General features: G+C 40.9%; 3 protein-coding genes across 4 annotated transcripts in view; 1 reads left to right on the top strand and 2 right to left on the bottom strand.

Moving 5' to 3' along the window:
• LOC116321429 (mitochondrial import inner membrane translocase subunit TIM16-like) overlaps positions 1–8240 on the bottom strand; it is a 112610-nt gene extending 104370 nt beyond the window's left edge. The window contains exons 1-6 of one of the 2 annotated variants that reach the window (XM_031741276.2): positions 8055–8240; positions 6373–6469; positions 5632–5712; positions 5394–5464; positions 4196–4382; positions 3068–3144 (exon numbers count right to left, since the gene is read on the bottom strand). In XM_031741276.2, coding sequence (XP_031597136.1) covers positions 3068–3144; positions 4196–4382; positions 5394–5464; positions 5632–5712; positions 6373–6469; positions 8055–8114 — 573 coding nt within the window. In that variant the 5' untranslated portion in view covers positions 8115–8240. The remainder of the gene's footprint in view (positions 1–3067; positions 3145–4195; positions 4383–5393; positions 5465–5631; positions 5713–6372; positions 6470–8054) is intronic. The other variant, XM_031741278.2, reaches the window with a different exon arrangement.
• A 328-nt stretch (positions 8241–8568) lies between these two features.
• dnaja3a (DnaJ heat shock protein family (Hsp40) member A3a) lies at positions 8569–13621 on the top strand. Its single transcript, XM_031741305.2, has 11 exons — positions 8569–8813; positions 9810–9952; positions 10035–10118; positions 10222–10428; positions 10571–10723; positions 10808–10955; positions 11563–11627; positions 11743–11871; positions 11955–12070; positions 12154–12251; positions 12797–13621. Exons 1-11 carry the CDS (start codon positions 8570–8572, stop codon positions 12817–12819), a joined length of 1410 nt encoding a protein of 469 aa, XP_031597165.1. The 5' UTR covers position 8569; the 3' UTR covers positions 12820–13621.
• A 1361-nt stretch (positions 13622–14982) lies between these two features.
• hmox2b (heme oxygenase 2b) lies at positions 14983–20291 on the bottom strand. The gene is made up of 7 exons (XM_031741291.2): positions 20215–20291; positions 19519–19667; positions 18342–18446; positions 18114–18231; positions 17426–17917; positions 16980–17103; positions 14983–16891 (listed from the first exon to the last, which is right to left on the bottom strand). Exons 3-7 carry the CDS (start codon positions 18407–18409, stop codon positions 16764–16766), a joined length of 930 nt encoding a protein of 309 aa, XP_031597151.1. The 5' UTR covers positions 18410–18446; positions 19519–19667; positions 20215–20291; the 3' UTR covers positions 14983–16763.
• Positions 20292–21254: the final 963 nt, after the last annotated feature.

Here is a 21254-nt window from a genome sequence, read left to right as displayed (position 1 = left end):
AGATGCTGGGAATCTTCGGTCAGGGCTGCTCTCTCACTCCAACTTCACTCATCAAACACACTGTCCTGCCAGCTTGTTGTTTCCCATGGCTACTGGTGTAGTGTAAAAGCCTGATGTGACTGGCAGTTTGGGATTGTACAACCCTTTAACCAGTGATTCTTTGCTCTGTGGGAAACAGAGTGCAGATAAAATTCAAAATTCAAGGTGAACCGTGGGGCATAAACCCACAGACACCTCACTTCCAGGCAGGATACCACCCAGGCCCATCCATCATTCAGATAAACAAAGGCCTACCTCCATCCCTGCTCAAACTACCTGTGGGTTTCATTGCACTGAATGCTGCCTTTCTCCACAGTGTGCCATAAATACACATCTCTCTAGGTTCAAATGAGGCCTGTCATGATTCTTGCTCCTCAGGGTGGTGGTCTCCCCTTCATCTTCCCCCAACCCAGCCCTGTGCCCCAATGTTTACCCTACGGGATGGCTGGGGGGATTGGACCCACATGTTGGCAGGCCCTATTTGCTTTAATAAGCTAGATTGGGGAGACTGAAAGGGGCCTTTTGGTTAAATGACACCAGAGCCCAATAGGGCAAGAATCTCAGAGGCCTCACAGTCTCTGATCTTGCACCCCACCCCACCGCCACACCTCTGCACACTTGTTTCTGAGGTGCCTGGTTCTTTCCGTCCAAGTCTCACTTTGGACAGAAAGGCTTGTTAGCTCCGGTGAAGGCTATTATCCTGTCAACTTAATGTCATCATTTGGACACAACCCATGATTGTTGGAATAATTTGTTACTTGTCAGAGCAAAGACAAACAAAGGGAGCCTGGACCAACAATGTTACCTGTTAATTACATGCATGCATTATATTTCTGTGTCAAAGTTTATTTGGTCTCAAGCTCAAGTAAGCTCATTAAGTATCTGTCATATTTTCATATCAACCACTGAATTTGAGCTTTTAGTAAAGTTTACTCTAATGCATAATGTGACAGTTAAAACAGTGTACAACAGAAGAATATTTAAAAAATGATCCCTGGGCTCTTTCTATAATCAAGATATATTTATCAAATAATTCCCTGTAAACTTATAAACTTCTATTCTTAAACAGATTTAAACCACATCCTTTCTTCTTCTTCCTTTGCCTAAATTATTAACACCCAAACAGAAAACCCTTTGGCCATAAAGACACAGCTTTCCAGACTTCCTTTCTTGACCAATTAAATTAGTTTATTTTATGCTTTTCCTATAAACCACATACCCAGTGGACATGTCAAACAAGCACTGTTCACCAGATTCTAATACTTCTTATTGGGTTTGGGGCTCAGGGGTCAGGTGGGGGCAAGACAAAACAAAGGCCTTGATATATTTATCCTTTGCACGCAGCTTGTTTCCATTATTAGAGCCTTTATTGCCAAGAGACTGAAGTTTCCAGTGTGATGAAGAAAATCTCCACAGGCCCTCTGTTTTAATACGTTAATAATGATGCCAAAAACATTAATAAACGGTAAATTACATCTTTTGCTGTAAAATTGGCTTTCCAAATTTATCCCTTTTTCCCCTCTAAAGACCTGCTCAACAGTTTCTAATCTAATGTGTAATGTGACCCCCACCCTTTTTTATGAGTTTGACCCGTGTTAACAGTTTTCTGAAATAAACTCATATAAACAGATAAAGTGCAGCAATGTTCAATGTGGGGCTTGCTGCACTCAGTGTGAGACACTGACTGCATCTAGTGGTCACAAACTCCAACTGCAACTAGAGCAATCAACCCTCCATCCATATATTAGAGGGTTACAGCATTCACTTTAATTCACTGTTATGTACAGTCACAATAAAAAGAAAGTATGTCTATGGTTAACGTCTATAATTTAATGCATTAGGATTTAATAAAAATAATATGTGCCTAAGAGGGTCTTAATATTTAGTAAATACAACCTCAGATGAATTACATCACACGATATATCATTATAATGTGACACCATTATATATTTAACAAAGTCAAAATGCAGAAGCAGTATGTGAAAAACTAAAAACACCTTTACTGATTCCATAGGAATTAAGAGAATAAGCAGCAGCCACGTGCTGCTAATCAAATGTACTTGATTAATTAATCATCAGCAAGTGTGAGCACCTCCATAAAAGCAGAAATGTTGGCAGTTTGCTCGATTAGTCCAAAGAGGACATCAATTTCTCTGAACTTAGAGAAGCAGTTTTTGCTGCTCATCAATCTGGTTATAGAGTCATTTCCAAACAATCTGAAGTCAGTGAGCAAAAGTACTCAGAAGTGGAAAACATTCATGATTGGTGCCAATTTTACCAGGAGTGAAAGTCCCAGTAAATTCAGACTGTACTGGCCTTGGGGTGAACTGACTTTAATGCTCAGACAAACAGCAAAAAACCCAAGACCTCTATCTTAGACTTTACAGGCCTCAGTTAGCATACTAAATGGTAAAGTTCAGTAAAAGGGTTTGGGAGGGTTGCTGGGAGAATGTCTTTCCTCTCTAAAAAGAACATGCACAGCATATCAGCACAAACATGTGATACCAACTTTTAAGCACAGTGGTGGAGAGGTGATGCTTTGGGCTAGTTTAGAAGTGACGGGGCCTGGACATTTTGCAGTTACTGAGTAAACCATGGACTCCTCTGTAAACCAAAGTATTCTTACTCAAATGTGAGCCCATCTGTCTGACAGCTTGACCAATTTTCTATCATGCATCATGCAACAGGACAATGATCCAAGGTGAAAGAACCAAGGTGTTACAATGGCCTAGTCAAAGTCCAGACCCCAGCCCGACTGAAATGCTATAGTGTTACCTTAAGAGAGCTGTGCATAAGAGAATACCCATAAAACCTCAATGAACTGAGTGGGCCAAATTCCTCCACAATGATGTGAGGGACTGATAAAGTCATGCAAAAAACAAGTACTTCAAGTTATTGCTGCTACAGCTGGTTCTACAAGCTGCTGAATCGCGGGGTTTCCTTAGTTTTTTTTTTTACACAGTGCTTCTGCATTTTGGCTTAGTTTTGACTAAGACTTAACATCCTGTTCAGGTTGAGCTGTCCTCACCTTGCAGGAGGAAGCCAAAAGAGATCCATCAAGTTTCCAGCCAAGACTCTGCACTTGGTCACCGTGCTGCTCTAGAACTGCAAACACGCAATGGATCATTTAAAGTGCTAAAAACTGGAAATAATGTTAATATTAGACAGTGACAAAACAATGACAAAGAAAGTTAAAATGATTTGGAAAAAAGGGGGAAGTCAGGACAGATTGACAGCACAAACACAGACAAGACAAAAAAGAAGCAAAACAAAACACACACATCAATGTAAAGAGCTCACTTCAGGAAAATGCAGGGAAGAGATGAGGCCATAAATCAAGCACACAGTGTTCAGAAAACACATCAATAAAAGTATGAGTGGTTTACACCTTTCACCAGTGTAGGCATATGTAAGAAATTAAAAGCATGGCACGTGTAAGCTGAAGTGCCATAAGTGATCACAGCACAGCTTGTGTGAATTATTTCACCATGACACAAAAAAATGAAGGGTGCTCTTGTTAAGACAGTGACACACAAAGTAAAATTGAAGAGCAAAAAAACAAACGAATAAACACAAGAACCCAAACACACGCTCACTTAGATGCACATTTTCTCATTCAGATCTTGCTCCTTGACCACAAATGGAAAGAAAATACAAATGAGGGCAATGAAAGACACGGTGGCAGGTTGGATCAGCAGTGAGCAGCAGCAGCCAGGCCAGCTGTCATGGGGGAGGAGGGACACAGTATATGTGTGTGTGTTGGGTTTTTATTTTTTTTGGGGGGGAGCGGGGGGGGGAAGATGAGGCCAGAGGATAGTGATTGTATCCTGAGGCCAGTCCAAGGAGACTGGGGCCAGGATTGCAAACCAAAACATTACCTCTGCTGCTCCAGCACTTAGACAGAGCCACAGGGCTGTAAAACGTAGGCAGTGTCAGTGAGAGTCTCCAACACAAAAAAAGGGCAACCACTTCACTCCACTCCATATATAAACTTTTGTTACACACAGAAACAAAATGCAGCACATTTACTGACAACTAACTGACACAGACTGAAATGTTAAATGTGAAAAACAGCACAGCACATGATGTACGAACAAAGATTTTGAGATTTGTTTTAAATAAAAAATAAAACTGCTCAGTTGCTGGTTGTAGTTACCTGCTAGTGGTGCTTCCTGGCAGTTGGTGTCCCAAATCTGAGCAGACTTAGTGGTGCCAACAGCCAGCAAGCCAGAGGAGGTGGGGTGGAAGAGCACCAGCTCGAGCCTGCCCTGACCTGGCTGCAGGGTCAGCTCTGGACTGCTGGACTGCTCCTGCGCCAGATCACACAAACGCCACAGCTTCACCTGCGCACACGAAAGGACTAAAAATGAAGATAATGGTTGTTTCTCTCTCTTCCTCCCATCTCTGTATCCATTTCAGGGAAAAAAAAAACAAACCTCCTTCCCTTTTCTCCCCCTCTCCCTTCTCTTAGCAAAACAAACAATAGGGCTAGATCAGGTGATTCTGAATCCTCCCTTAGTTAAACTACAATAGGCCTAAGCTGCTGGGAGGATTCCCATAATGCACTGAGGGTTTCTTCTTCACTCACTATGTGTTTATACATGACTTTGCATTTAATCATTAAGTATTATTATTGTGTGGCTCTCTTCCACAGTGTGTTTTTTGTCATCTCTCCCTCACCAACAACAGGTCATGGCTAGGCTAAACAACCATAAGACTGCAGGAGCTGTGGTTGTATAGCCTCACAAAGGGAACAAACTGTGTGAAGAAGATCAAAACAGCATGTAATTAAAATATCAAAGTGTAACATCAACCAGGCCGTCAAATGACGTATGTCTCTAAATGTTGAATAATTTGGGGTCTGGACTCATGTTATATTTCGAACAGATCAGATTACATGAAAATTTATGAAAAAGAGTTTATATAAAGTCTAGTTAAGTCAGGAAAAACACACAATTGAGATCATGTTTCCCAGACATTTTCCTTGCTCAGCACAACCAAGCTGGTGAAACAATATGACGTGCTGGCAAAAGATAAGAGGAGAGAAAGTGTTTTGCAGATGTGGGGCACTGCAGATCACTTTGGTTCGTGTGTGAGGCAAAAGTTGCATATCTTTACAGGTCTGTGAGGTAAACCGAGCTGCTGAGTATGAAGATGCAGGACCCCGCTCAGCACATTCCAGTAAGCTGGGGCACCTGTGGCTGACAGAAAGGAGTCTTCAAAAGGTTTAAATAGGAAAAACAATTCGTCCTGGCAGGAATAACAAAGCCTGAGACGATGGAACGTTGGCTTATGAGTATATCTGAACGAAGAACAAACAAGGTCAGAAAGAAGTAGGACACTGAACAGCTCACCGTTTCATCTACTGAGCATGTTGCCAGGAGACTCTCATCAAAAGGAGAGAAGTCCATGTCAGTCACAAGATCTGACAGGAGAGAGGGAAAATTAATTAATAGAAATTAACATTAGATATTAGAACCAGGTCATGTGTCTACATTCACTTCTGAGAAAGATCATGTAGATTTCTCATGTGATTTGTGTTTTTAAAGAGTTGGCAATCAAAAGGATTTAAAAAAAAAAAAAAAAAACTACCAGAATGGCAGGAAATCTGCGTGACAGCCCGCTGGCCATCTGAACCTGGTTGGACTGAAGACAGGCCCAGCATGCCTCCACCTGTGGACATGTACAGCAGACAGGAAATGTCAGGGATCATCCTATCTGGCCAGCACATCAAAATTACTCCGAGAGTGCATCGACAATTCATATGTTTGGCGATCAGCTCACACCCAAAAAACAATGATGCAAAGCACACCAGCAGGTCCACCTCTGAACGCCTCAAAAAACAAAATGAAAGGTTTGGAGGGGCCCAGTCTTGAACCTGATTGATATCTTTTGGCAAGACCTTAAACGGGTCATTTATGCTCAAACACCCTCCAATGTGGCTGAAATAAAACAATTCTGCAAAGAAGAATCAGCCAAAATTCCTCCACAGTGATGTGAAATACTCATCACCAGTTATTGCAAACACTTGATTGCAGTTCTTGCTGCCAAGGGTGGCACAAACAGTTAGATTCAGTTTGCAGGCAATTACTTTTTCAATTACTTTTTCAGACAGGGCTAGGGAGATGAAATGATGAAATCATCATTTTTAAAAAAGTGTTTTGTATTTACTCAGGTTATCTTTCTGTAATATACTTTTTTTGATGATCAGAAACATGTTAGTGTGACAAACATGCAAACAAAAAAAATTAAGACATCAGGAAGGGGGCAAATACCTTTTCACAGCACTGTATAAGGGAATGTTACTGTTCTGCCAAACCTTTATAGTCTTACCAGCCTGCTCAGTATTGAAAGCCACCAGCTTGGAACTTGCTTTGATGTGGTTGCCCTGGCAGGCAAAGGAGCCAGCACGGACATTGTTGATCCACTCCTAGTGGAAACGCATGGGTTTAATAATGCACAAGCATAAGTCAATGCAAAAAAGACAACCATCTCCTCTTTGTTTCATAATTTTAAGCCACACACTGTCACAACCATAAAAAAAGAAAAAGAAAGCAAACGCTGCAATAAACAGGAAGGATCTGACAGAGAGCACACACACATACACGCATGAGTGGAAGGAAGTGGAAGTCCTCCCTGCTTTGCACAGCAGAGAACTCTTAAAACTCTTTCATAACATTAACAAGGAAAGAGCAGCAAGGGGAAAGTGTGTCTGTACAGCATGCTCCAGTAAGTACTGCTGCGCTGCTATTCAGGAAACTAAGAGCAATCCTGATGGTCATTCAGCCGCCAAAGGGCACTTCGACAGCTCCAACAGCCTTGCTGAGGAGATGTATTGCTGCTCTGTTCATGCATTTCATGGCACTCTTTGCATTTATCGCAACAAGACTAGACATGTTTGTGTCAAAAGCGAGGTACACAACAAATGCAAATACATCACACTAGAGGCCGTTTCAGTTGAAAACAAAATCCCAACATATGACTTAATATAACTTAAATTCCTCCTCCACCACATATAATGCTGATTATTACAATGACTGATAGTCTGTAGAACTTCTAGTTATATCATCTGAAAGACACAACTTTATGTTCACTGGTCACTTTCTTTCACTACCTTTTTTAAATTCCTCTGCAGGCCTACGATTTGAAGTCGCTTTGACATAAAATTGCTTTCTTTTCTCATTTTATCCACATAAGCCTGCATCTCCTCCTGACCAACATTACACCCTTGCACTGAGTATAAAATGTCAGCACACAGACACATGACTTCACATTAAATCTGCTCTCCGGTGCAAAGGGCTAGTTTAACATTCACAAGAGCAAAGCACCACCTGCTGTCTTAAACCCCGAGCACAGATTTGGAGAGATACCACTGTTTTTGTGCATGCCAAGGATTTTATTTTACTGCCCTCAGCTTAAAAAAAAAAAAAAAAAAAAAAAAAAAAAAAAAGGCTGGGGATTACATTATAATATACACCTCAGAAAGCAGAGCTTTAGGCGTTTAAAGTTGAGAAAAAATTGGTCCAGATTTGTATGCAAGACACTGAAGTCCAGTCCAGACATGTCAACAATTGCAATCTGCACGACTACTATCACTGAAAAAGAGGCAACTGTGGTAGTTATATGGTAGTTATATTATTATTATTTTCCTTTCCCAGTGGGGAAATTTTATATTTTTCCCCACTGGCTGAAAATCGGAGCAATCAAAACCAAGTAATACTGCAGCAAAGAGCTAATAAGCTATTTTAACACAAGTATGGTGATGTGCATCACCGCAGCATCCTATCACGGCTGACAGCAGTGTGCAACCACAATGATTTCAGTCTTCACTAAGAGCCCACAGAACACTTGCATCTCCTGCTCTGAATACTGTGCAGATTTCCAGATGCAGGAAGTTCAACATCCCCTGCAAACACGCAGGCGTTCCCCACAAAAGAGCACACCACAGAGCTAATTACCAACGCTAACGCTAGCTAGCAAATCTGCACCTATTCTGTCGCTCGCAAGCTACTCACATCTTTCTTGGCAATTTTCGGAGTGGTGTTTTTGAATTTTGAGGTCTTAAAGCGATTCATGCTGCCCTCTCAAACTGACTTTCGTGCCTTCCGGGTGTCTGTGTCGAGGTGGCTGGTACTCAGCAAAGGAGGGTTCCTTCTACAGCTGACAGTTCAGCCTTGCCGTTTAAGTGTTCGCTCGCTTTGCGCCACGGAGCTGTCCGACAGGGCGGGATATTTGTTTCTGGATGTGTTGCTGTCTTCACGCGCTACGCCGTGTTGCAAAAGGTGTGCATCCTCTTTCATTTGTCACTTGTTATGTTCGATATACAGAGGAAAATCAGGGGAAATTGAATAATTTTAGCCGGTCGTGATTTATATGATGTGACTTCTTAAGCAGAATTTATTTTTAAAAAAAGAAAAGATGATTTAAGTTAAATTTTCAAAGCTCATTTTTTTCTTGAGAGAGTGACATCTCGGATTAAACAGAATATCTTTGGGGGGTTTTAGTGGGTGACGCCCACTGTTTCCTGGACATGCGCAGATCGTCTGGAGCGGCGGCCAGTGTAGCAATGATGGCGTCGTCGGCCGCTCGTTGCTCCTCACGTTGGATTACAGTCGCCGTGTCTTCAGGACAGCGGAGAGCTGTCAGTGCTATTGTGTGCTCTGGCCATGGAGAAGTCCGGAGTTTCTCTACACTGGGGGCCGAAAACCTGTGGCGCGGTGGGAGCGTGGTGTGTGGCGGAGTGGGGAAAGCGGTGACATTGAGAGGGCTGTCAGGTGAGAGCTGTGTTAGCCATATGGTAGTAGCCTTAGCTAGGCTAGGCTATTCTAGGCTAATTGTTTTGTAATTGAAGTTTACTCGAATGACGCAGGGTAAGACAGCTAAATAAAAGTGCCCTTATGACAGCTCAAGCAAACACTGAAGAAGAGACGAGCTTGTACACCGGCGCATTTTTATGATGGACTCTCAAAGTTGATCAAATGTAATGCAGTCAGTCTTGCATACTTTGCAGCCATTAAGTTCAGTTTGCAGGAGGCCGACGCCGGTGTTACATTTTGCTGTCAGACTGTAGTTTTCGGCCTGGTCAATAACTTAACACTAACATTAGACCCGTCGGTTTGACTAGTTCACATGCCCCACATTCGGAGGGGGCTTTAGGGATCTGTGTTGTTTCTAGAATCTTCTGTCAGTTAGTCTAAGTATGCTTTCCATTCCTGTCTTTTAGCATTATTTGTCACCTACACCCGGTAACTAACCGCAGAAAACAATGTTAAACACGCTAATTAGTGACACAGTTGCACAAACACCTACAGAAATATCCACCGTTACTTACATTTTTATTCCACATCTTATTTTTCAAGAATTGTGTTATTGGAATAATCCCACAGAGGAAACCATCTAGCATGATCCACAGTACTTCTTGTACAGTGATTTGTGGACAGATGAGACACAACTTGAACTTTTTAGTTAAAAATGCACCACTGCATTTGGAGAAACATCTCATTTATCCACACATACCTCTGAGGATCACAGTGGGACTACAGCCTATCCCAACTGATATAGGCTACACCCTGGACAGATTGTCAGTCCATCACAGAGCTAACAGAGAGACAAACAACCACACATTCTCAGATCCACACTGTAGTGTTATTTGGTTGTAGATGCATCCAAGTATTACATTAAAACTGTCCTCCATCTGTTTTCTTTCACTTGTTTGCATTTCTCTTTAAATGTCTTGAAACTGTACTCACACCTTTCACCCTGCTGAACAGTTCCAGGCCTCAAACCACCAAACGCTGTCTACACTCAGGCCTTTCACACAAGTTCCCCTGCCAGCAGCAAACAGGACTTTTACCAGGTTCTTGGGGTACCTCGCACAGCAACACAGAAGGAGATCAAGAAAGCCTACTACCAGGTCTGTTCCTGCCTGAGATACAGCTTGCACTGAGCAAGTCTTTGCAGTAGCTGACAGTGTGTTCATGTTTGCTGTCCCTCAGATGGCTAAAAAGTATCACCCTGACACCAACAAAGATGACCCACAAGCCAAGGAAAAATTTGCTCAGCTGGCTGAAGCATATGAGGTTTGTTTTTGGGCATTAATTCTACTCTATATTTGCTTTGCTCATTGAAACCTATGAAACATCTCCACGTTTTACCATTGTTACCTTACTTTGTTCTTCATAGGTTCTTAGTGATGAAGGGAAGCGGAAGCAGTATGATACATATGGCACAGCAGGCTTTGATGCAGGTCAGGCGGGTGGAGGGCAGCATTACTGGAGTGGACATGCCAGCAACGTGGATCCAGAGGAGCTCTTCCGGAAAATCTTTGGAGAATTCTCTGGAGGCCGGGGCTTTGGAGACTTCGGCGCCATATTTGATCAGCCACAGGAGGTTAGAGGGATATTGTAAAATAGGGTGAAGTGAAGACGAGCGGGTTCCTCAGCTGATTCTAATTTAAACAGTTTTATTTTATCAATCAAAATTTCCTCTTCTTACATGTTTTTTTGGTTGTTGTTTTCCCTCCCTCTCATAGTACATTATGGAGCTGACATTTACTCAGGCAGCAAAGGGGGTCAACAAAGAGATGTCAGTTAACATCGAAACAGCCTGCCAGCGCTGTGATGGTAAAGGCCACGAGCCAGGCACTAAGGTGCAACACTGCCACAACTGCAATGGTTCTGGCATGGTAAGAGCTCCAACAATCAGTTCATCTCATTTCTATCTAGTTTTTTCCAAGTGTGTTATTAAACATTAATTTTCCCCACTGTAGGAAACAGTAAACACTGGCCCATTTGTGATGCGTTCCACATGTCGGCGCTGCGGTGGCAAAGGCACGGTCATTTCCACCCCCTGCCACTCTTGTCGTGGCACGGGACAAACCAAACAGAAGAAGACAGTGATGGTTCCTGTGCCTGCAGGTCAGTCACACTCAAGTCTGTTTATCTGACTACTGTTTACATGCTGCAAATACCTCAAGGATATGTTTGCCTTTATTTTTTAATGAGCAGGACCATGTGCCAATGCAAGCTTTGCTGTAGGCTGTTTCACAAAGTTATTAAAACATTGCCTAAAAGTGCAGCTTCACTGATGAACATTGAGTCAAAAATAGTTTAATCACTCAGAATTTGAAAGAAGGCAAAGATAAAATTACTCTTAACTTGTTAAATACATATTGTAACTCAAGTGATGCAATCAGGGTTATTTTGGCCCCTTTTCTGTCCATATAGTAATGCATATTAAATTGAAATAGGTCTTGTGCCAAAAAGTTAATTAGCTCTGTCCTAAATGTATAATTAAGTAGTTGTAGACTGGAGGATAGTTTCTGTGTGTTGAGGTGTTTAGTCCAGAAAAACAAAATGGACATTTAATCTTAAAAATTTAAAGTATAAATTTAAGCAACATCTCCTCCCTCTACCTTTTAAAGCCTGCTGGTGTTAATCTTGATGGGATTATTCTTTGAGATGGATCGTTCCACTGTTCAAATTAAAAGTTGTTTTATTTAATATTACATATTTTGCCCTGCAGGAGTGGAGGATGGTCAGACAGTGAGAATGCCGGTTGGAAAGAAGGAGATCTTCATCACATTTAGGGTGGGTATTTGTTGCGCATCAGTTGCTGCTATTTAATGCTAATCTCACAGCCAGACCTTCCAGAAGGGTTTCCTTCTGAGCCTCTTTAATGGGATTGTCGTGTGATTGTGACCAGGTCCAAAAAAGTCCCATATTCAGGAGGGACGGCGCAGACATCCACTCTGACCTTTACGTATCCGTGGCGCAAGCCATCCTGGGCGGCACAGCGAGAACACAGGGCCTATATGAAACTCTGAATTTATCTGTGAGTAGAAACTCTTGTTACCCAAATATTTGGGCAACATTTCAAACACATTCAGTGTAAAAATTGACTGAATTTGTCTTTAGATCCCTACGGGCATCCAGACAGACCAGAGGATCCGCCTGTCAGGGAAGGGAATTGCTCGAGTCAGTGGCTATGGCTTTGGAGATCACTACATCCACGTCAAAATTAAAATACCCAAGTAAGACTGCACTGACATCCTTGCAGTGTAATTTAAAAATGTATTAAATCACAATAAAGCTAAAACCATGTCTTCCTGTACAGGAATCTCACAGATAGACAAAGAGCTCTGTTGATGAGCTACGCTGAGGATGAGACGGACATAGAGGGGACGGTAAACGGTGTCACTGCCACCACCACAGGTACATAGACAGCTTCACCTGGTTTCCTACTTTTTTCATTACCTACTTCTACCTTCTTCTGTTTTTTGCTGCATACTTCTGGATCACTGGAATAAGATTGAGGAAAGGAATTTCTGCCTAGTTGATAAACCTGGCTGATGGAGTATCAATCTCTGTCCAGGTGGGGGCAGCAGTGGTAGGCGGTCTGAGGCAGGGCAAAGAAAACATGACAAGAAGGCAGAGTTGAATCAACAAGTGGGCTGCTTCTCCAAATTAAGGAAATTATTTAGTTCTTCCTGACAGCCACAAACCAGCTAGGACTGGTTACTGATTTATGTTCATCTCCCACTGAACCTTTTCACATGCTGTTGTTCACAAACAGTAAACTTTTTTTTTTTTAATATACTTTTATAATACTTTATCTGGTTTGTGGCTGTCGCATAAGAACACAATGCATTTAGCCAGTTTAGGGATGTATCAGGTGTCTACTCCTTATCTTTTCAATTTGGCTGTTTTTCTTGTTGTCTTAAGTTCTTTTTTTGTTTGTTTTTTGCTTCCTTTTCAAGGTAAAAGATCTTCCATGAACTGAGAGCCTCCATGAGTGTGTCAGAAGACAAGTAGGAGGACAACGGAAAGAGGAATACTGGGATTTGGACAACTGTAGTTCTGGATGGAGTATTACAGACCTACCTACCCAGCCCTGTATCAAAAACCAAGAGGATTATGCACTTTGTACCTCTGTCAACGTGGAGCCTGGAACAAGAGGCCAGTCCCCTCTCTGTTGAGCATCCATAGAAGCAATGGTGATAGCAAACACTTGTCCTTTCTCATTTTCTGATTTTCCATTCTTTGTCAGAAGAGAAACATAACGGTGATAACAGCATCCACATGCGCACAAATAAGTTATGGTATCCACAAAGAGTTCAGGTGCAGTCTGAAGTTTTATTCAGGGTTAAACAATCCTGTTATTAATCTTTCAGTTCTGTATGCATCAGTTGTGTTTTCATGCTTGGGCTTCTCCATTTCCTCAGCGCTGCCAGTCCTGACAGGATAAACATCAAACTAAAAGTTTGCTGTGGTAGGCAGGAGGTGTGTCAACAGTGGAAAGTAAAAGTCTCAGCATTATCATAGAAGATCGAACTGTGGAAAGTCAGACTTTCCTGAACTGTGAAAACTGATTTATTCTGATCTGTCATGTTGCATTTTGAGAGAGAAATTGATTTTAATCCTCAACCACAGTCCACATGTACATAAACAGCTGTAGAGCATACATTAATGCATCAATGTGCTATATAGAAGAGAGATACTGTACAGCTCTAATAAAGCTAGGGCCTGGAAAAAAAACAACTTTTATGTAAAGTACAGAAAAAATAAAGTTCACAATGCTTTGACTCTGTCTGCACCTTAATGTTTAACACGTCTTTGTATATGCACTGTCCACTTCATTAGGTACACCTGTAAACACAGATTCATTACAGCGCTACTGCTCCGGCAGTTTTACACTTTCAGTTTTTGTTGACATTGTCATCTTTTTATTGTGTGGAGGGCATTTGTCTGAGGCAAGATTTAGGAAAGCACAGGTATTAACAGCTGTACTACATAGCTGTAAGAAATAATTGGCAAAAACTTTAGATAATATAACCTAAGATAAACTAAAGACAGTTCCTCTGTTTTTCAAGTTCATTATTTTTTTCCAAAACTCTAGTTTTTATATATTGTTTTTCAGATCTAGTTTTAATTTTGCCTCTTAACCCCTCAGGGATGGAATGTGTGTGATTCTCAAGCTCTGGTCCTCTACAGGCAGATGAAAGGCTTCGTGTTGTTGATTTTAGGGTTGACTAATCTTCTATAATAACCCTGTGAAATTGCAATTGGTTTTTGTGCAAGGCAACAATATCTATCCTTCACTGATAATACTGTGTGGCTCAAAAACATAAAGACAACAGCAGGGTACCAAAACACTATTACTGCTGGAGAGAGACACACACACACACTTCAAGCAGGATAAGAAGGAAGATCCTGCAGAGCCTGGGTTCCATGCAGATGAAGGATTTAGCGTGTGTAATCCGCCAAAACTGTACAAATTATTCACTTTTTTCTGACTCTTTATACCCTATTTTAGTCTTATGTATGAGCAATCAGCTCATTCACTTTGTTTTATGTGTAAATGAGTAAACTCTCATTCCCACACAAAGTGTCTACATTACCCTGTGCAACAAAAAGGTGATGAGAGAAAATGAAGGAGCATCTCTCAAAGGTGTGTCTACATTAAACGTTAATTCAAAATCCAAACAGGCAGGCATACCCTCCATCTGTTTTCTCTCGTTTTGTGGAGGACAGCACTGAGTAACATAACCTGGCACTTACAATTCATTTCCTCTGGTATAACATGTTCTCTCAAGTAGTTTTTGAAGAACATTTTAACTCCCTTTGCTCTGAAGCGATTACTCAGCAGTATTAATATAGGCACAATAAGCACAACCAGGGTTGCACTTTGAATTAGGCAGAATGCATTTGGTTATAATTACAATGTAGGTGAGAAATGAAAGTTCATAGAAGCTTTATTAAATTTGTGGAATACTGAACACGAGTGCCTCCAATAAAGTCTGACTCAGTGCCAGTTTCGATATCAAAATTCTGGGGATTATCAAAGCTGTTATGGTAGACCTTTAGGTGACAATGAATGTATACAAAAAATCCATCTCATGTTTTACTGTAGCTGTATGATAGAAAAGACAAACAAAGGAGCAAATACGAGTCAAAAAGAATGTTTTATTTCTCCATGAAAAGGAAAAACATCTTTTTTCATTACTGAAAGCATAACATACAGTTTTTCCCCACTCTCATACAAAGAGATTACTCTAGCCAGTTACTAGTAAAGCTCCAGTTAGATACAGATAAGGATTAAGAGCAGAGTCAATGAAAATGCAAGAAAATTAGAAATACACATGACTCAGGCAATCACTCCACACACTTTAAGTTTAATCTATGGTAATAGGTCCAAAACTACTGAATCATTTTGACACTAGCATTATAAAATGGTATTACATGGAAACTACAGGAGCGTATCAGCCTATCCCTGTATTCGTCCTCCATATATGATGCATAAAGCCATCTGTCATCAACATGAACCTGAGACTCAAAAAAAAAAAAAAACATCTTTATTTTCCTTGCCATATCTATCTATTATAAAAAAAAAATAAAATACTGCACATCCACTTATGTAATGAATGTGTGGTGCAAATACACTGCACAGGTGATGCTGGGTAAACGTTATCAGCAAGTTGTTGTTTTTTTGGTACTCTGTGTCTAAACTGCTTTAAATTAAAAAAATACCGTTGCTGTGTTAGGATAAAGATTATACTTCAACCACAAAATACGTACAGTACACACTTCTCTGTGCTTAAAAAAAATAAAATAAAACTTAATATAGGTGATGATCCCACTTTGTACATTCACAACGCATACTGATGCATCCAGAACGAATGGATACATAAATAAGTGCTGAGCTGCTGAAGGTATTCGCACAAATTCATCTGATGAAAAAATGTGGATGAAACGTCATTAGTACAAAAATACAATTTTCTCTTAAAACAGCTGCACGCACCTCTGTCCTAATATAGGCTCCCGTCGCCGGTAAAGCTGAATTATTACAGTGAATTATTCAAATTGGATAGTTAAGCTTTGCAATCAAACCAACAGGCAGGTTTGTTTGTTTTTTGTTTTTTTTGAACAAATACAAGGTGCACTGTCACATAATTCTGAAAACAGAGAAATTATATAAGTGAACATGCACCAGGAGAGATTAAAATATCCTGTATATATTATTAGTATGTGAAGACTGATTATTAATCAAGCTTTCATCTTTTATTATAGCTGCTATTACCCGTCTCAAAGAACAAACCTTTTGGAAATATTTGAAGCTGAAGTTTAATGGATTAATGAAATTTGGGTGTTTTCCATTAACTTTGCAACTGAATTACTGTGCAGAAATAAAGATAATTATATACGAGGAGTCAAAGTTTACACTTCCAAATAATCTTCTTACTAAAGGCTTTAGTAGAAATCAACACAGCAGAAATCTAAAGTGCACAGCGTACTTTACTAATCGCACAATTAACTCATTCCATGTTCAATTTATTATTAAGCAATAAATACTGAACAGCCAGTTACAGTTTTGGGACGAAATGTCACTTCAGTAAGAAAATAGGAGATCTACATGAGGTCTTAAGATATGACCAAATGCAACTGGAAGGACACAGATTGGAGGGATACTGCAGGAGGTAGAGAATTTAAAAGATGAATAAATCTAGTGTGATGGATGGAATTATATTGGTCCTATAGATGTGCTTGAATTTAACTGTTCCATATTTTTGTAAGCTTACATTATTATGCAATATGTAACAATAAATAAACTTGGACCACAAGCTATGACACAGTCCACAGCTCGTGGAAAGATCTCAGTGTCCTTACTGTCCTTCCTGTTACAGTCCTCTTTTCACACAGCAGCAGAATGGCAGACGGAGCGACAGATCACATCAGATACCACGCAACCAGTCCAGCCAAGGCAGCAAACCAAGTAGCAAACAGGACCTGTCCTGTCGGGTGTCTGAGAGCAGCCATGGCCAGCTGACGGACGTATGCCGTTCCACCTGATGCCGCTGTGACACAAAGGAGGTCCAGACACAAGCTTAGATAGTGACAAGAAAGAGTATCACTTACATATATTTACAATGGCAGTACACTTACCCATTTTGGCATTGTAGTAGGGACATTTGCTGATGTCTCCACCCATTGCTCCATGAACGGGCATGCCAGCATCTAAAACATCCTCCTGGACGGTTTTGCCGATCTCTTCTAACTCCTCAAACACCTGCCAGAACAAACGTGAAGCATGTGAGGTTAAAATATAAAGTCTACGATTTGTTGTTGGATAACACAGATAGATGAAACATCTATGACTAATTCAAATACTTGGAAAGAGGAAAACTCATAAGGTTGATGGCTGGATCCCCGATTTATTACACTACTGAAAAAGAAGAACACCTTGCACGTCCACCACCAATGGTGTTTGAATGCGTTTGTGTATAAACAGGTGAACTGGAGACACACTTGTTAAACTACTGAAGTTTAAGACTTCTATCAGAAAACTCCACAAAGTGAAAAACAACCGCACCTTCTGCTTGGCCTCTCACCTCAATGTTGAACAGAAAAGCCTTCACAGCCTCATCCACCAGTCTCTTCTTTGTTTCCATGTCCAGTTCCAGCTCATTCATCCGACTTCGGTACAGCTGCTTGAATGTTTTGGCGCTATGGATGGCATCGAACTGGTAGAACTCTAAGCCCTCTCCTGTGGGCGGCAGCTTCAAGGCTCTCTGTGCCACCTTCTTCAGCACCTGCCCACCAGATAGGTCCCCCATGTAGCGGGTGTAGGCATGTGCAACCAGCAACACTGGGTCCTCCTGCCCTACTTGATGGATGCGGTCCACATATTGTTGGGTGGCCTTTGAGCAGCTTGTCTGGCTCTTCCATTCTGGACCGTAAAAGTACTCGAGGTCGCGGGCCAGAGCTTCGTGGCGATGCAGCTCAGCGGGAAAATAAAGAGGAGCAAAATGGGGGTGATCCTTGTTTCTTTCAATCTCCTCCTCCAGGGCCGTGTAAGTGTAGTAAAGCGCCACCGCACCAAGCTGAGGGAAACAAACATGAAAAGTTGGTGTAAAAGACACCTTTTCCTGCCCTTCTTCAAGCACAAGTGTAACATGAGCTGCTTTGTGTTCTTCTTTCCACCAGTTTTCTATAACACATTTATTTGCAGGCTTTGCTTTGTGAAGTAATCTTTAATATAAAAAAAGGACATCGTCTACCTTTCTTCTTGACACTCACCTTGAAGAGCTCTTTGCGGATGCGCCCCCTGAGGAAATCTTTCACAAACTGAGTGTTCTCAGCCTTTTCGTGAATCTGCTTGGTCCCTGCTGCCAGCATCTCAGACAGATCCTCTGGCCTGGAGAAAGAAAGGAAGTTTGGTTTGTTGTGTATGTGACAAAACTGAAGCAGGATTATTAATTTAAAATCTTATTAACACAGATACTATGTTACTGGAAGCAGCTTTACCTGAGGGTCTTTTCTTTCTGCTCATACACAGGCCCTGCACCATTGGACACATTCCCTGCTGTCTCCATCTTCTCCAGGGACTTGGTGAGATGACGTTTCCTGACCCTAAAAATCAGAACAAAGCATTTAACAAGCAGTATAGTCACATTAAAAAGTATTATCACGGTCCATAATTTTTAATCTATATGCTGTCAAGGTAGAGTGTTGATTTTAAGATAATTAAAAGAAGCCGTACAGCTGCACTGCTCACTGCAGCACTCGAGATCCAAACACAAAATTAATAGCGTACAATAGCTAAAAGGACAAACAGAGAGAAACACATCCTCTGCCACGAAAAATGTTCTGTCTCACGATCCTGAATAAAAATGTCATGTACTGTCTCTCAACAAAGCAACTTCAAATCAAACCTAGTAGTTTCTGTACCTTCCTGCTGACAGATGATTTTTTTTTCCTTTTGTCATCTATCTCACAATATATAAGAAAAAACACCAATTAAAAAAGGAGGTAGAGCAAGTAATCTACTAATCAGAGGGTTGGTGGTTTGATCCCTGGCTGCTCCAGTCTTTATGCCAAGTATCGTCAGGGAAGATACTAACCTTAAGTTGCTCGTATGAATATGCATGAGTGTTAGACAGAAAGCTCTTCAGTAGAAAAAGCATAGAAAAAAGTGCTTGTATGAACAGGTGAATGAGGCAAGTTGTATAAAGTGCTTTGAGTGCTCAGGTAGAGCAATTTAATTCAATTTAAGAACATTTCCCAGCCTGACCACCTCTGACTGCCCTGAATCTAGAGAACTACTTACACCATGTCATTCTAATTTATAGGCCAAATATCTGCTACTGTGACTTCAGGAATAAAGAATTTCAAAAATTCAAGTCTATCATCGCTGGAAGTTTTTCAAGGAAATCGGAAATCATCAGGCTGGATGCACTGGGTCAGTTGACATAGAATGAGCCCAATACATTACACTATTAAAAACAGTTTACCTAGATTCGTGATTAAGAGTCCACAAAACCTAACTTACAATAAAGTGTTTGTAATATCAGGTCCATAATCATAAAGCTAAGTCTGTTTATGGTGTTTTGACTTACTTTCAAATACTACCCACACCAAAACCATTTTAAATATCCCTTGGATATTTAGATGTACATTAAATAACAGCAGAATTAACTCTTACCCAAGATGACACAGAGGTTAATCAGGAAACAAGTGAAGCTGATAACCTCTTCACAGTGGCTGTCGTCCCTGAGATAATGATGATGGTGGTCAAAGAAATAAAGCCTTTTGCACTTAAATCCAGCAGGTTAAAGCCTCTGACCTGATTTACTGTAAGAAAAAAAAAGATAAGACAAGGTCAGAGTGAAAACTGATAGAGCACAGACGGGCAAGTGCTGGCTTGGTTTACAGAGATAAGCAGCATCCAGGCAGGTGTGACCTAAATTAATGCAGCCAAACAAAAAGCAGCTCAAACAACACAGCACAGGCCTTCTGGCGTTTACCGGGAGACTCCAAGCATAACTCGCACAATGAGCAAGCAAGTGCCATACGAGGAGAGCCTCGTAAGTGATTTAAATCAGCTGAAGCCCTCCAATCACAGATCATGTTGTAAAACCACCTTTTATCATCACACGAAGGTTAAACCCGAGAGTTCGTCCTCTAGCTTCCCACAGTGGGAGCATCACTTTAACAACCACAGCTAACTTTACTGAACAATGCTAGCCAAGTTAGCTGTAAGCTAGCTAACATAACATTTCCACAAAATACGTTTAACATTTGAGAAACCAGCGGTTTGCCACACACCAGGACCCACGTCTGTGTTCGCTCACAAAATGTAATTAAATAATGCTAAATTACAATGCCGTAAGCAACAAACCTTCTCTGCACCGTGATAAGCTGCCAACAGCTACAAAATCACCCTGCGGAGGTCCAGAGCGAAACTACGTTTAACTCCGCCCCTTCGATGATCACATGATACTCTACAGGATGCTCTAAGATTTGTAGTTCTCGCACAGGACTACAGAAAAAAAATGATCCAGAAAAAATTCCGTATCTTCACAGTATTAGGCTTTTCATCACAGCGGAAGGGCTACTGATAAAATTATTAAACTTGGCTATAATAAAAGATGTAGCTGAATAATGACGAATTTCAACTAAATTATAGATTTCAAATAGCTAGTCCCATCGAACTATCTGTTTATTACTCCAATAATTGAGAAATTCACATAACTATGGAGAAAAGGGCAGTAGTATGTCACAATAGGGATAATAAGATAGGATAAACTTTATCCCAAACAAACACGGAATACAAGCTTAACAAAACAGAGTACGACATGACCAAACAATAATCTTAATTGGCTAAAAATTAACCTGGAATGAAAATAAATACTTTTTAAAAAAGTGAACTGAAATAGAAATCCATCCATCCATCCATCCATCCATCCATCCATCCATCCATCCATCCATCCATCCATCCATCCATCCATCCATCCATCCATTTGCTTTCTTCGACTTATCCACTTCAGGTGCATTGGGGGCTGGGGACTATCCCAGCAGTCGCAGAGCAAGAGCCAGGGTTTATTCAGGACAGGTTGTCAGTCTGATGTAGGTGAAAAAAAGCATGAAATAATAATGTACAGCTAAGTAAAATATGTCAAAGAGAAGAATTTAAACTAGCTTACTGACTGTAGTAAAGCAGCATAGCAAAAATCAGAGGACATACAGTGGGTAAGTGTAAGAGTGTAAGGTGTTCTGACAGCACAGTCTTGAAATAAACTGTAAGCATGAGGTGATGCTTTGCCAGACAGATGTGTTAACTGTAGAGAGCTATTGCGTGAGGTATGAAAGATTTACTGTCAGAGCTGAATCAGTCTGTTAGACAAGTGCTCTGCTGCCTGTCCAGTAAGTGATGCAGAA

The sequence above is a fragment of the Oreochromis aureus genome, linkage group 4 (assembly GCF_013358895.1).
Source record: "Oreochromis aureus strain Israel breed Guangdong linkage group 4, ZZ_aureus, whole genome shotgun sequence".
NCBI classification, from domain to species: Eukaryota; Metazoa; Chordata; class Actinopteri; order Cichliformes; family Cichlidae; genus Oreochromis; species Oreochromis aureus.
Note: the sequence above shows the minus strand (reverse complement) of the source record. Positions and strands in the feature narration are given on the sequence as shown.

Coding starts and splice junctions, on each gene's coding strand:
- dnaja3a (XM_031741305.2), top strand. CDS start 8,570: ATGCGCAGATCGTCTGGAGCGGCGGCCAGTGTAGCAATGATGGCGTCG. Junction 8,814..9,809: donor GACATTGAGAGGGCTGTCAG/GTGAGAGCTGTG, acceptor CCTGCTGAACAG/TTCCAGGCCTCAAACCACCA. Junction 10,429..10,570: donor TATTTGATCAGCCACAGGAG/GTTAGAGGGATA, acceptor TCCCTCTCATAG/TACATTATGGAGCTGACATT.
- hmox2b (XM_031741291.2), bottom strand. CDS start 18,409: ATGGAGACAGCAGGGAATGTGTCCAATGGTGCAGGGCCTGTGTATGAG. Junction 18,232..18,341: donor CAGAAAGAAAAGACCCTCAG/GTAAAGCTGCTT, acceptor TTCTTTCTCCAG/GCCAGAGGATCTGTCTGAGA. Junction 16,892..16,979: donor CTACTACAATGCCAAAATGG/GTAAGTGTACTG, acceptor TTTGTGTCACAG/CGGCATCAGGTGGAACGGCA.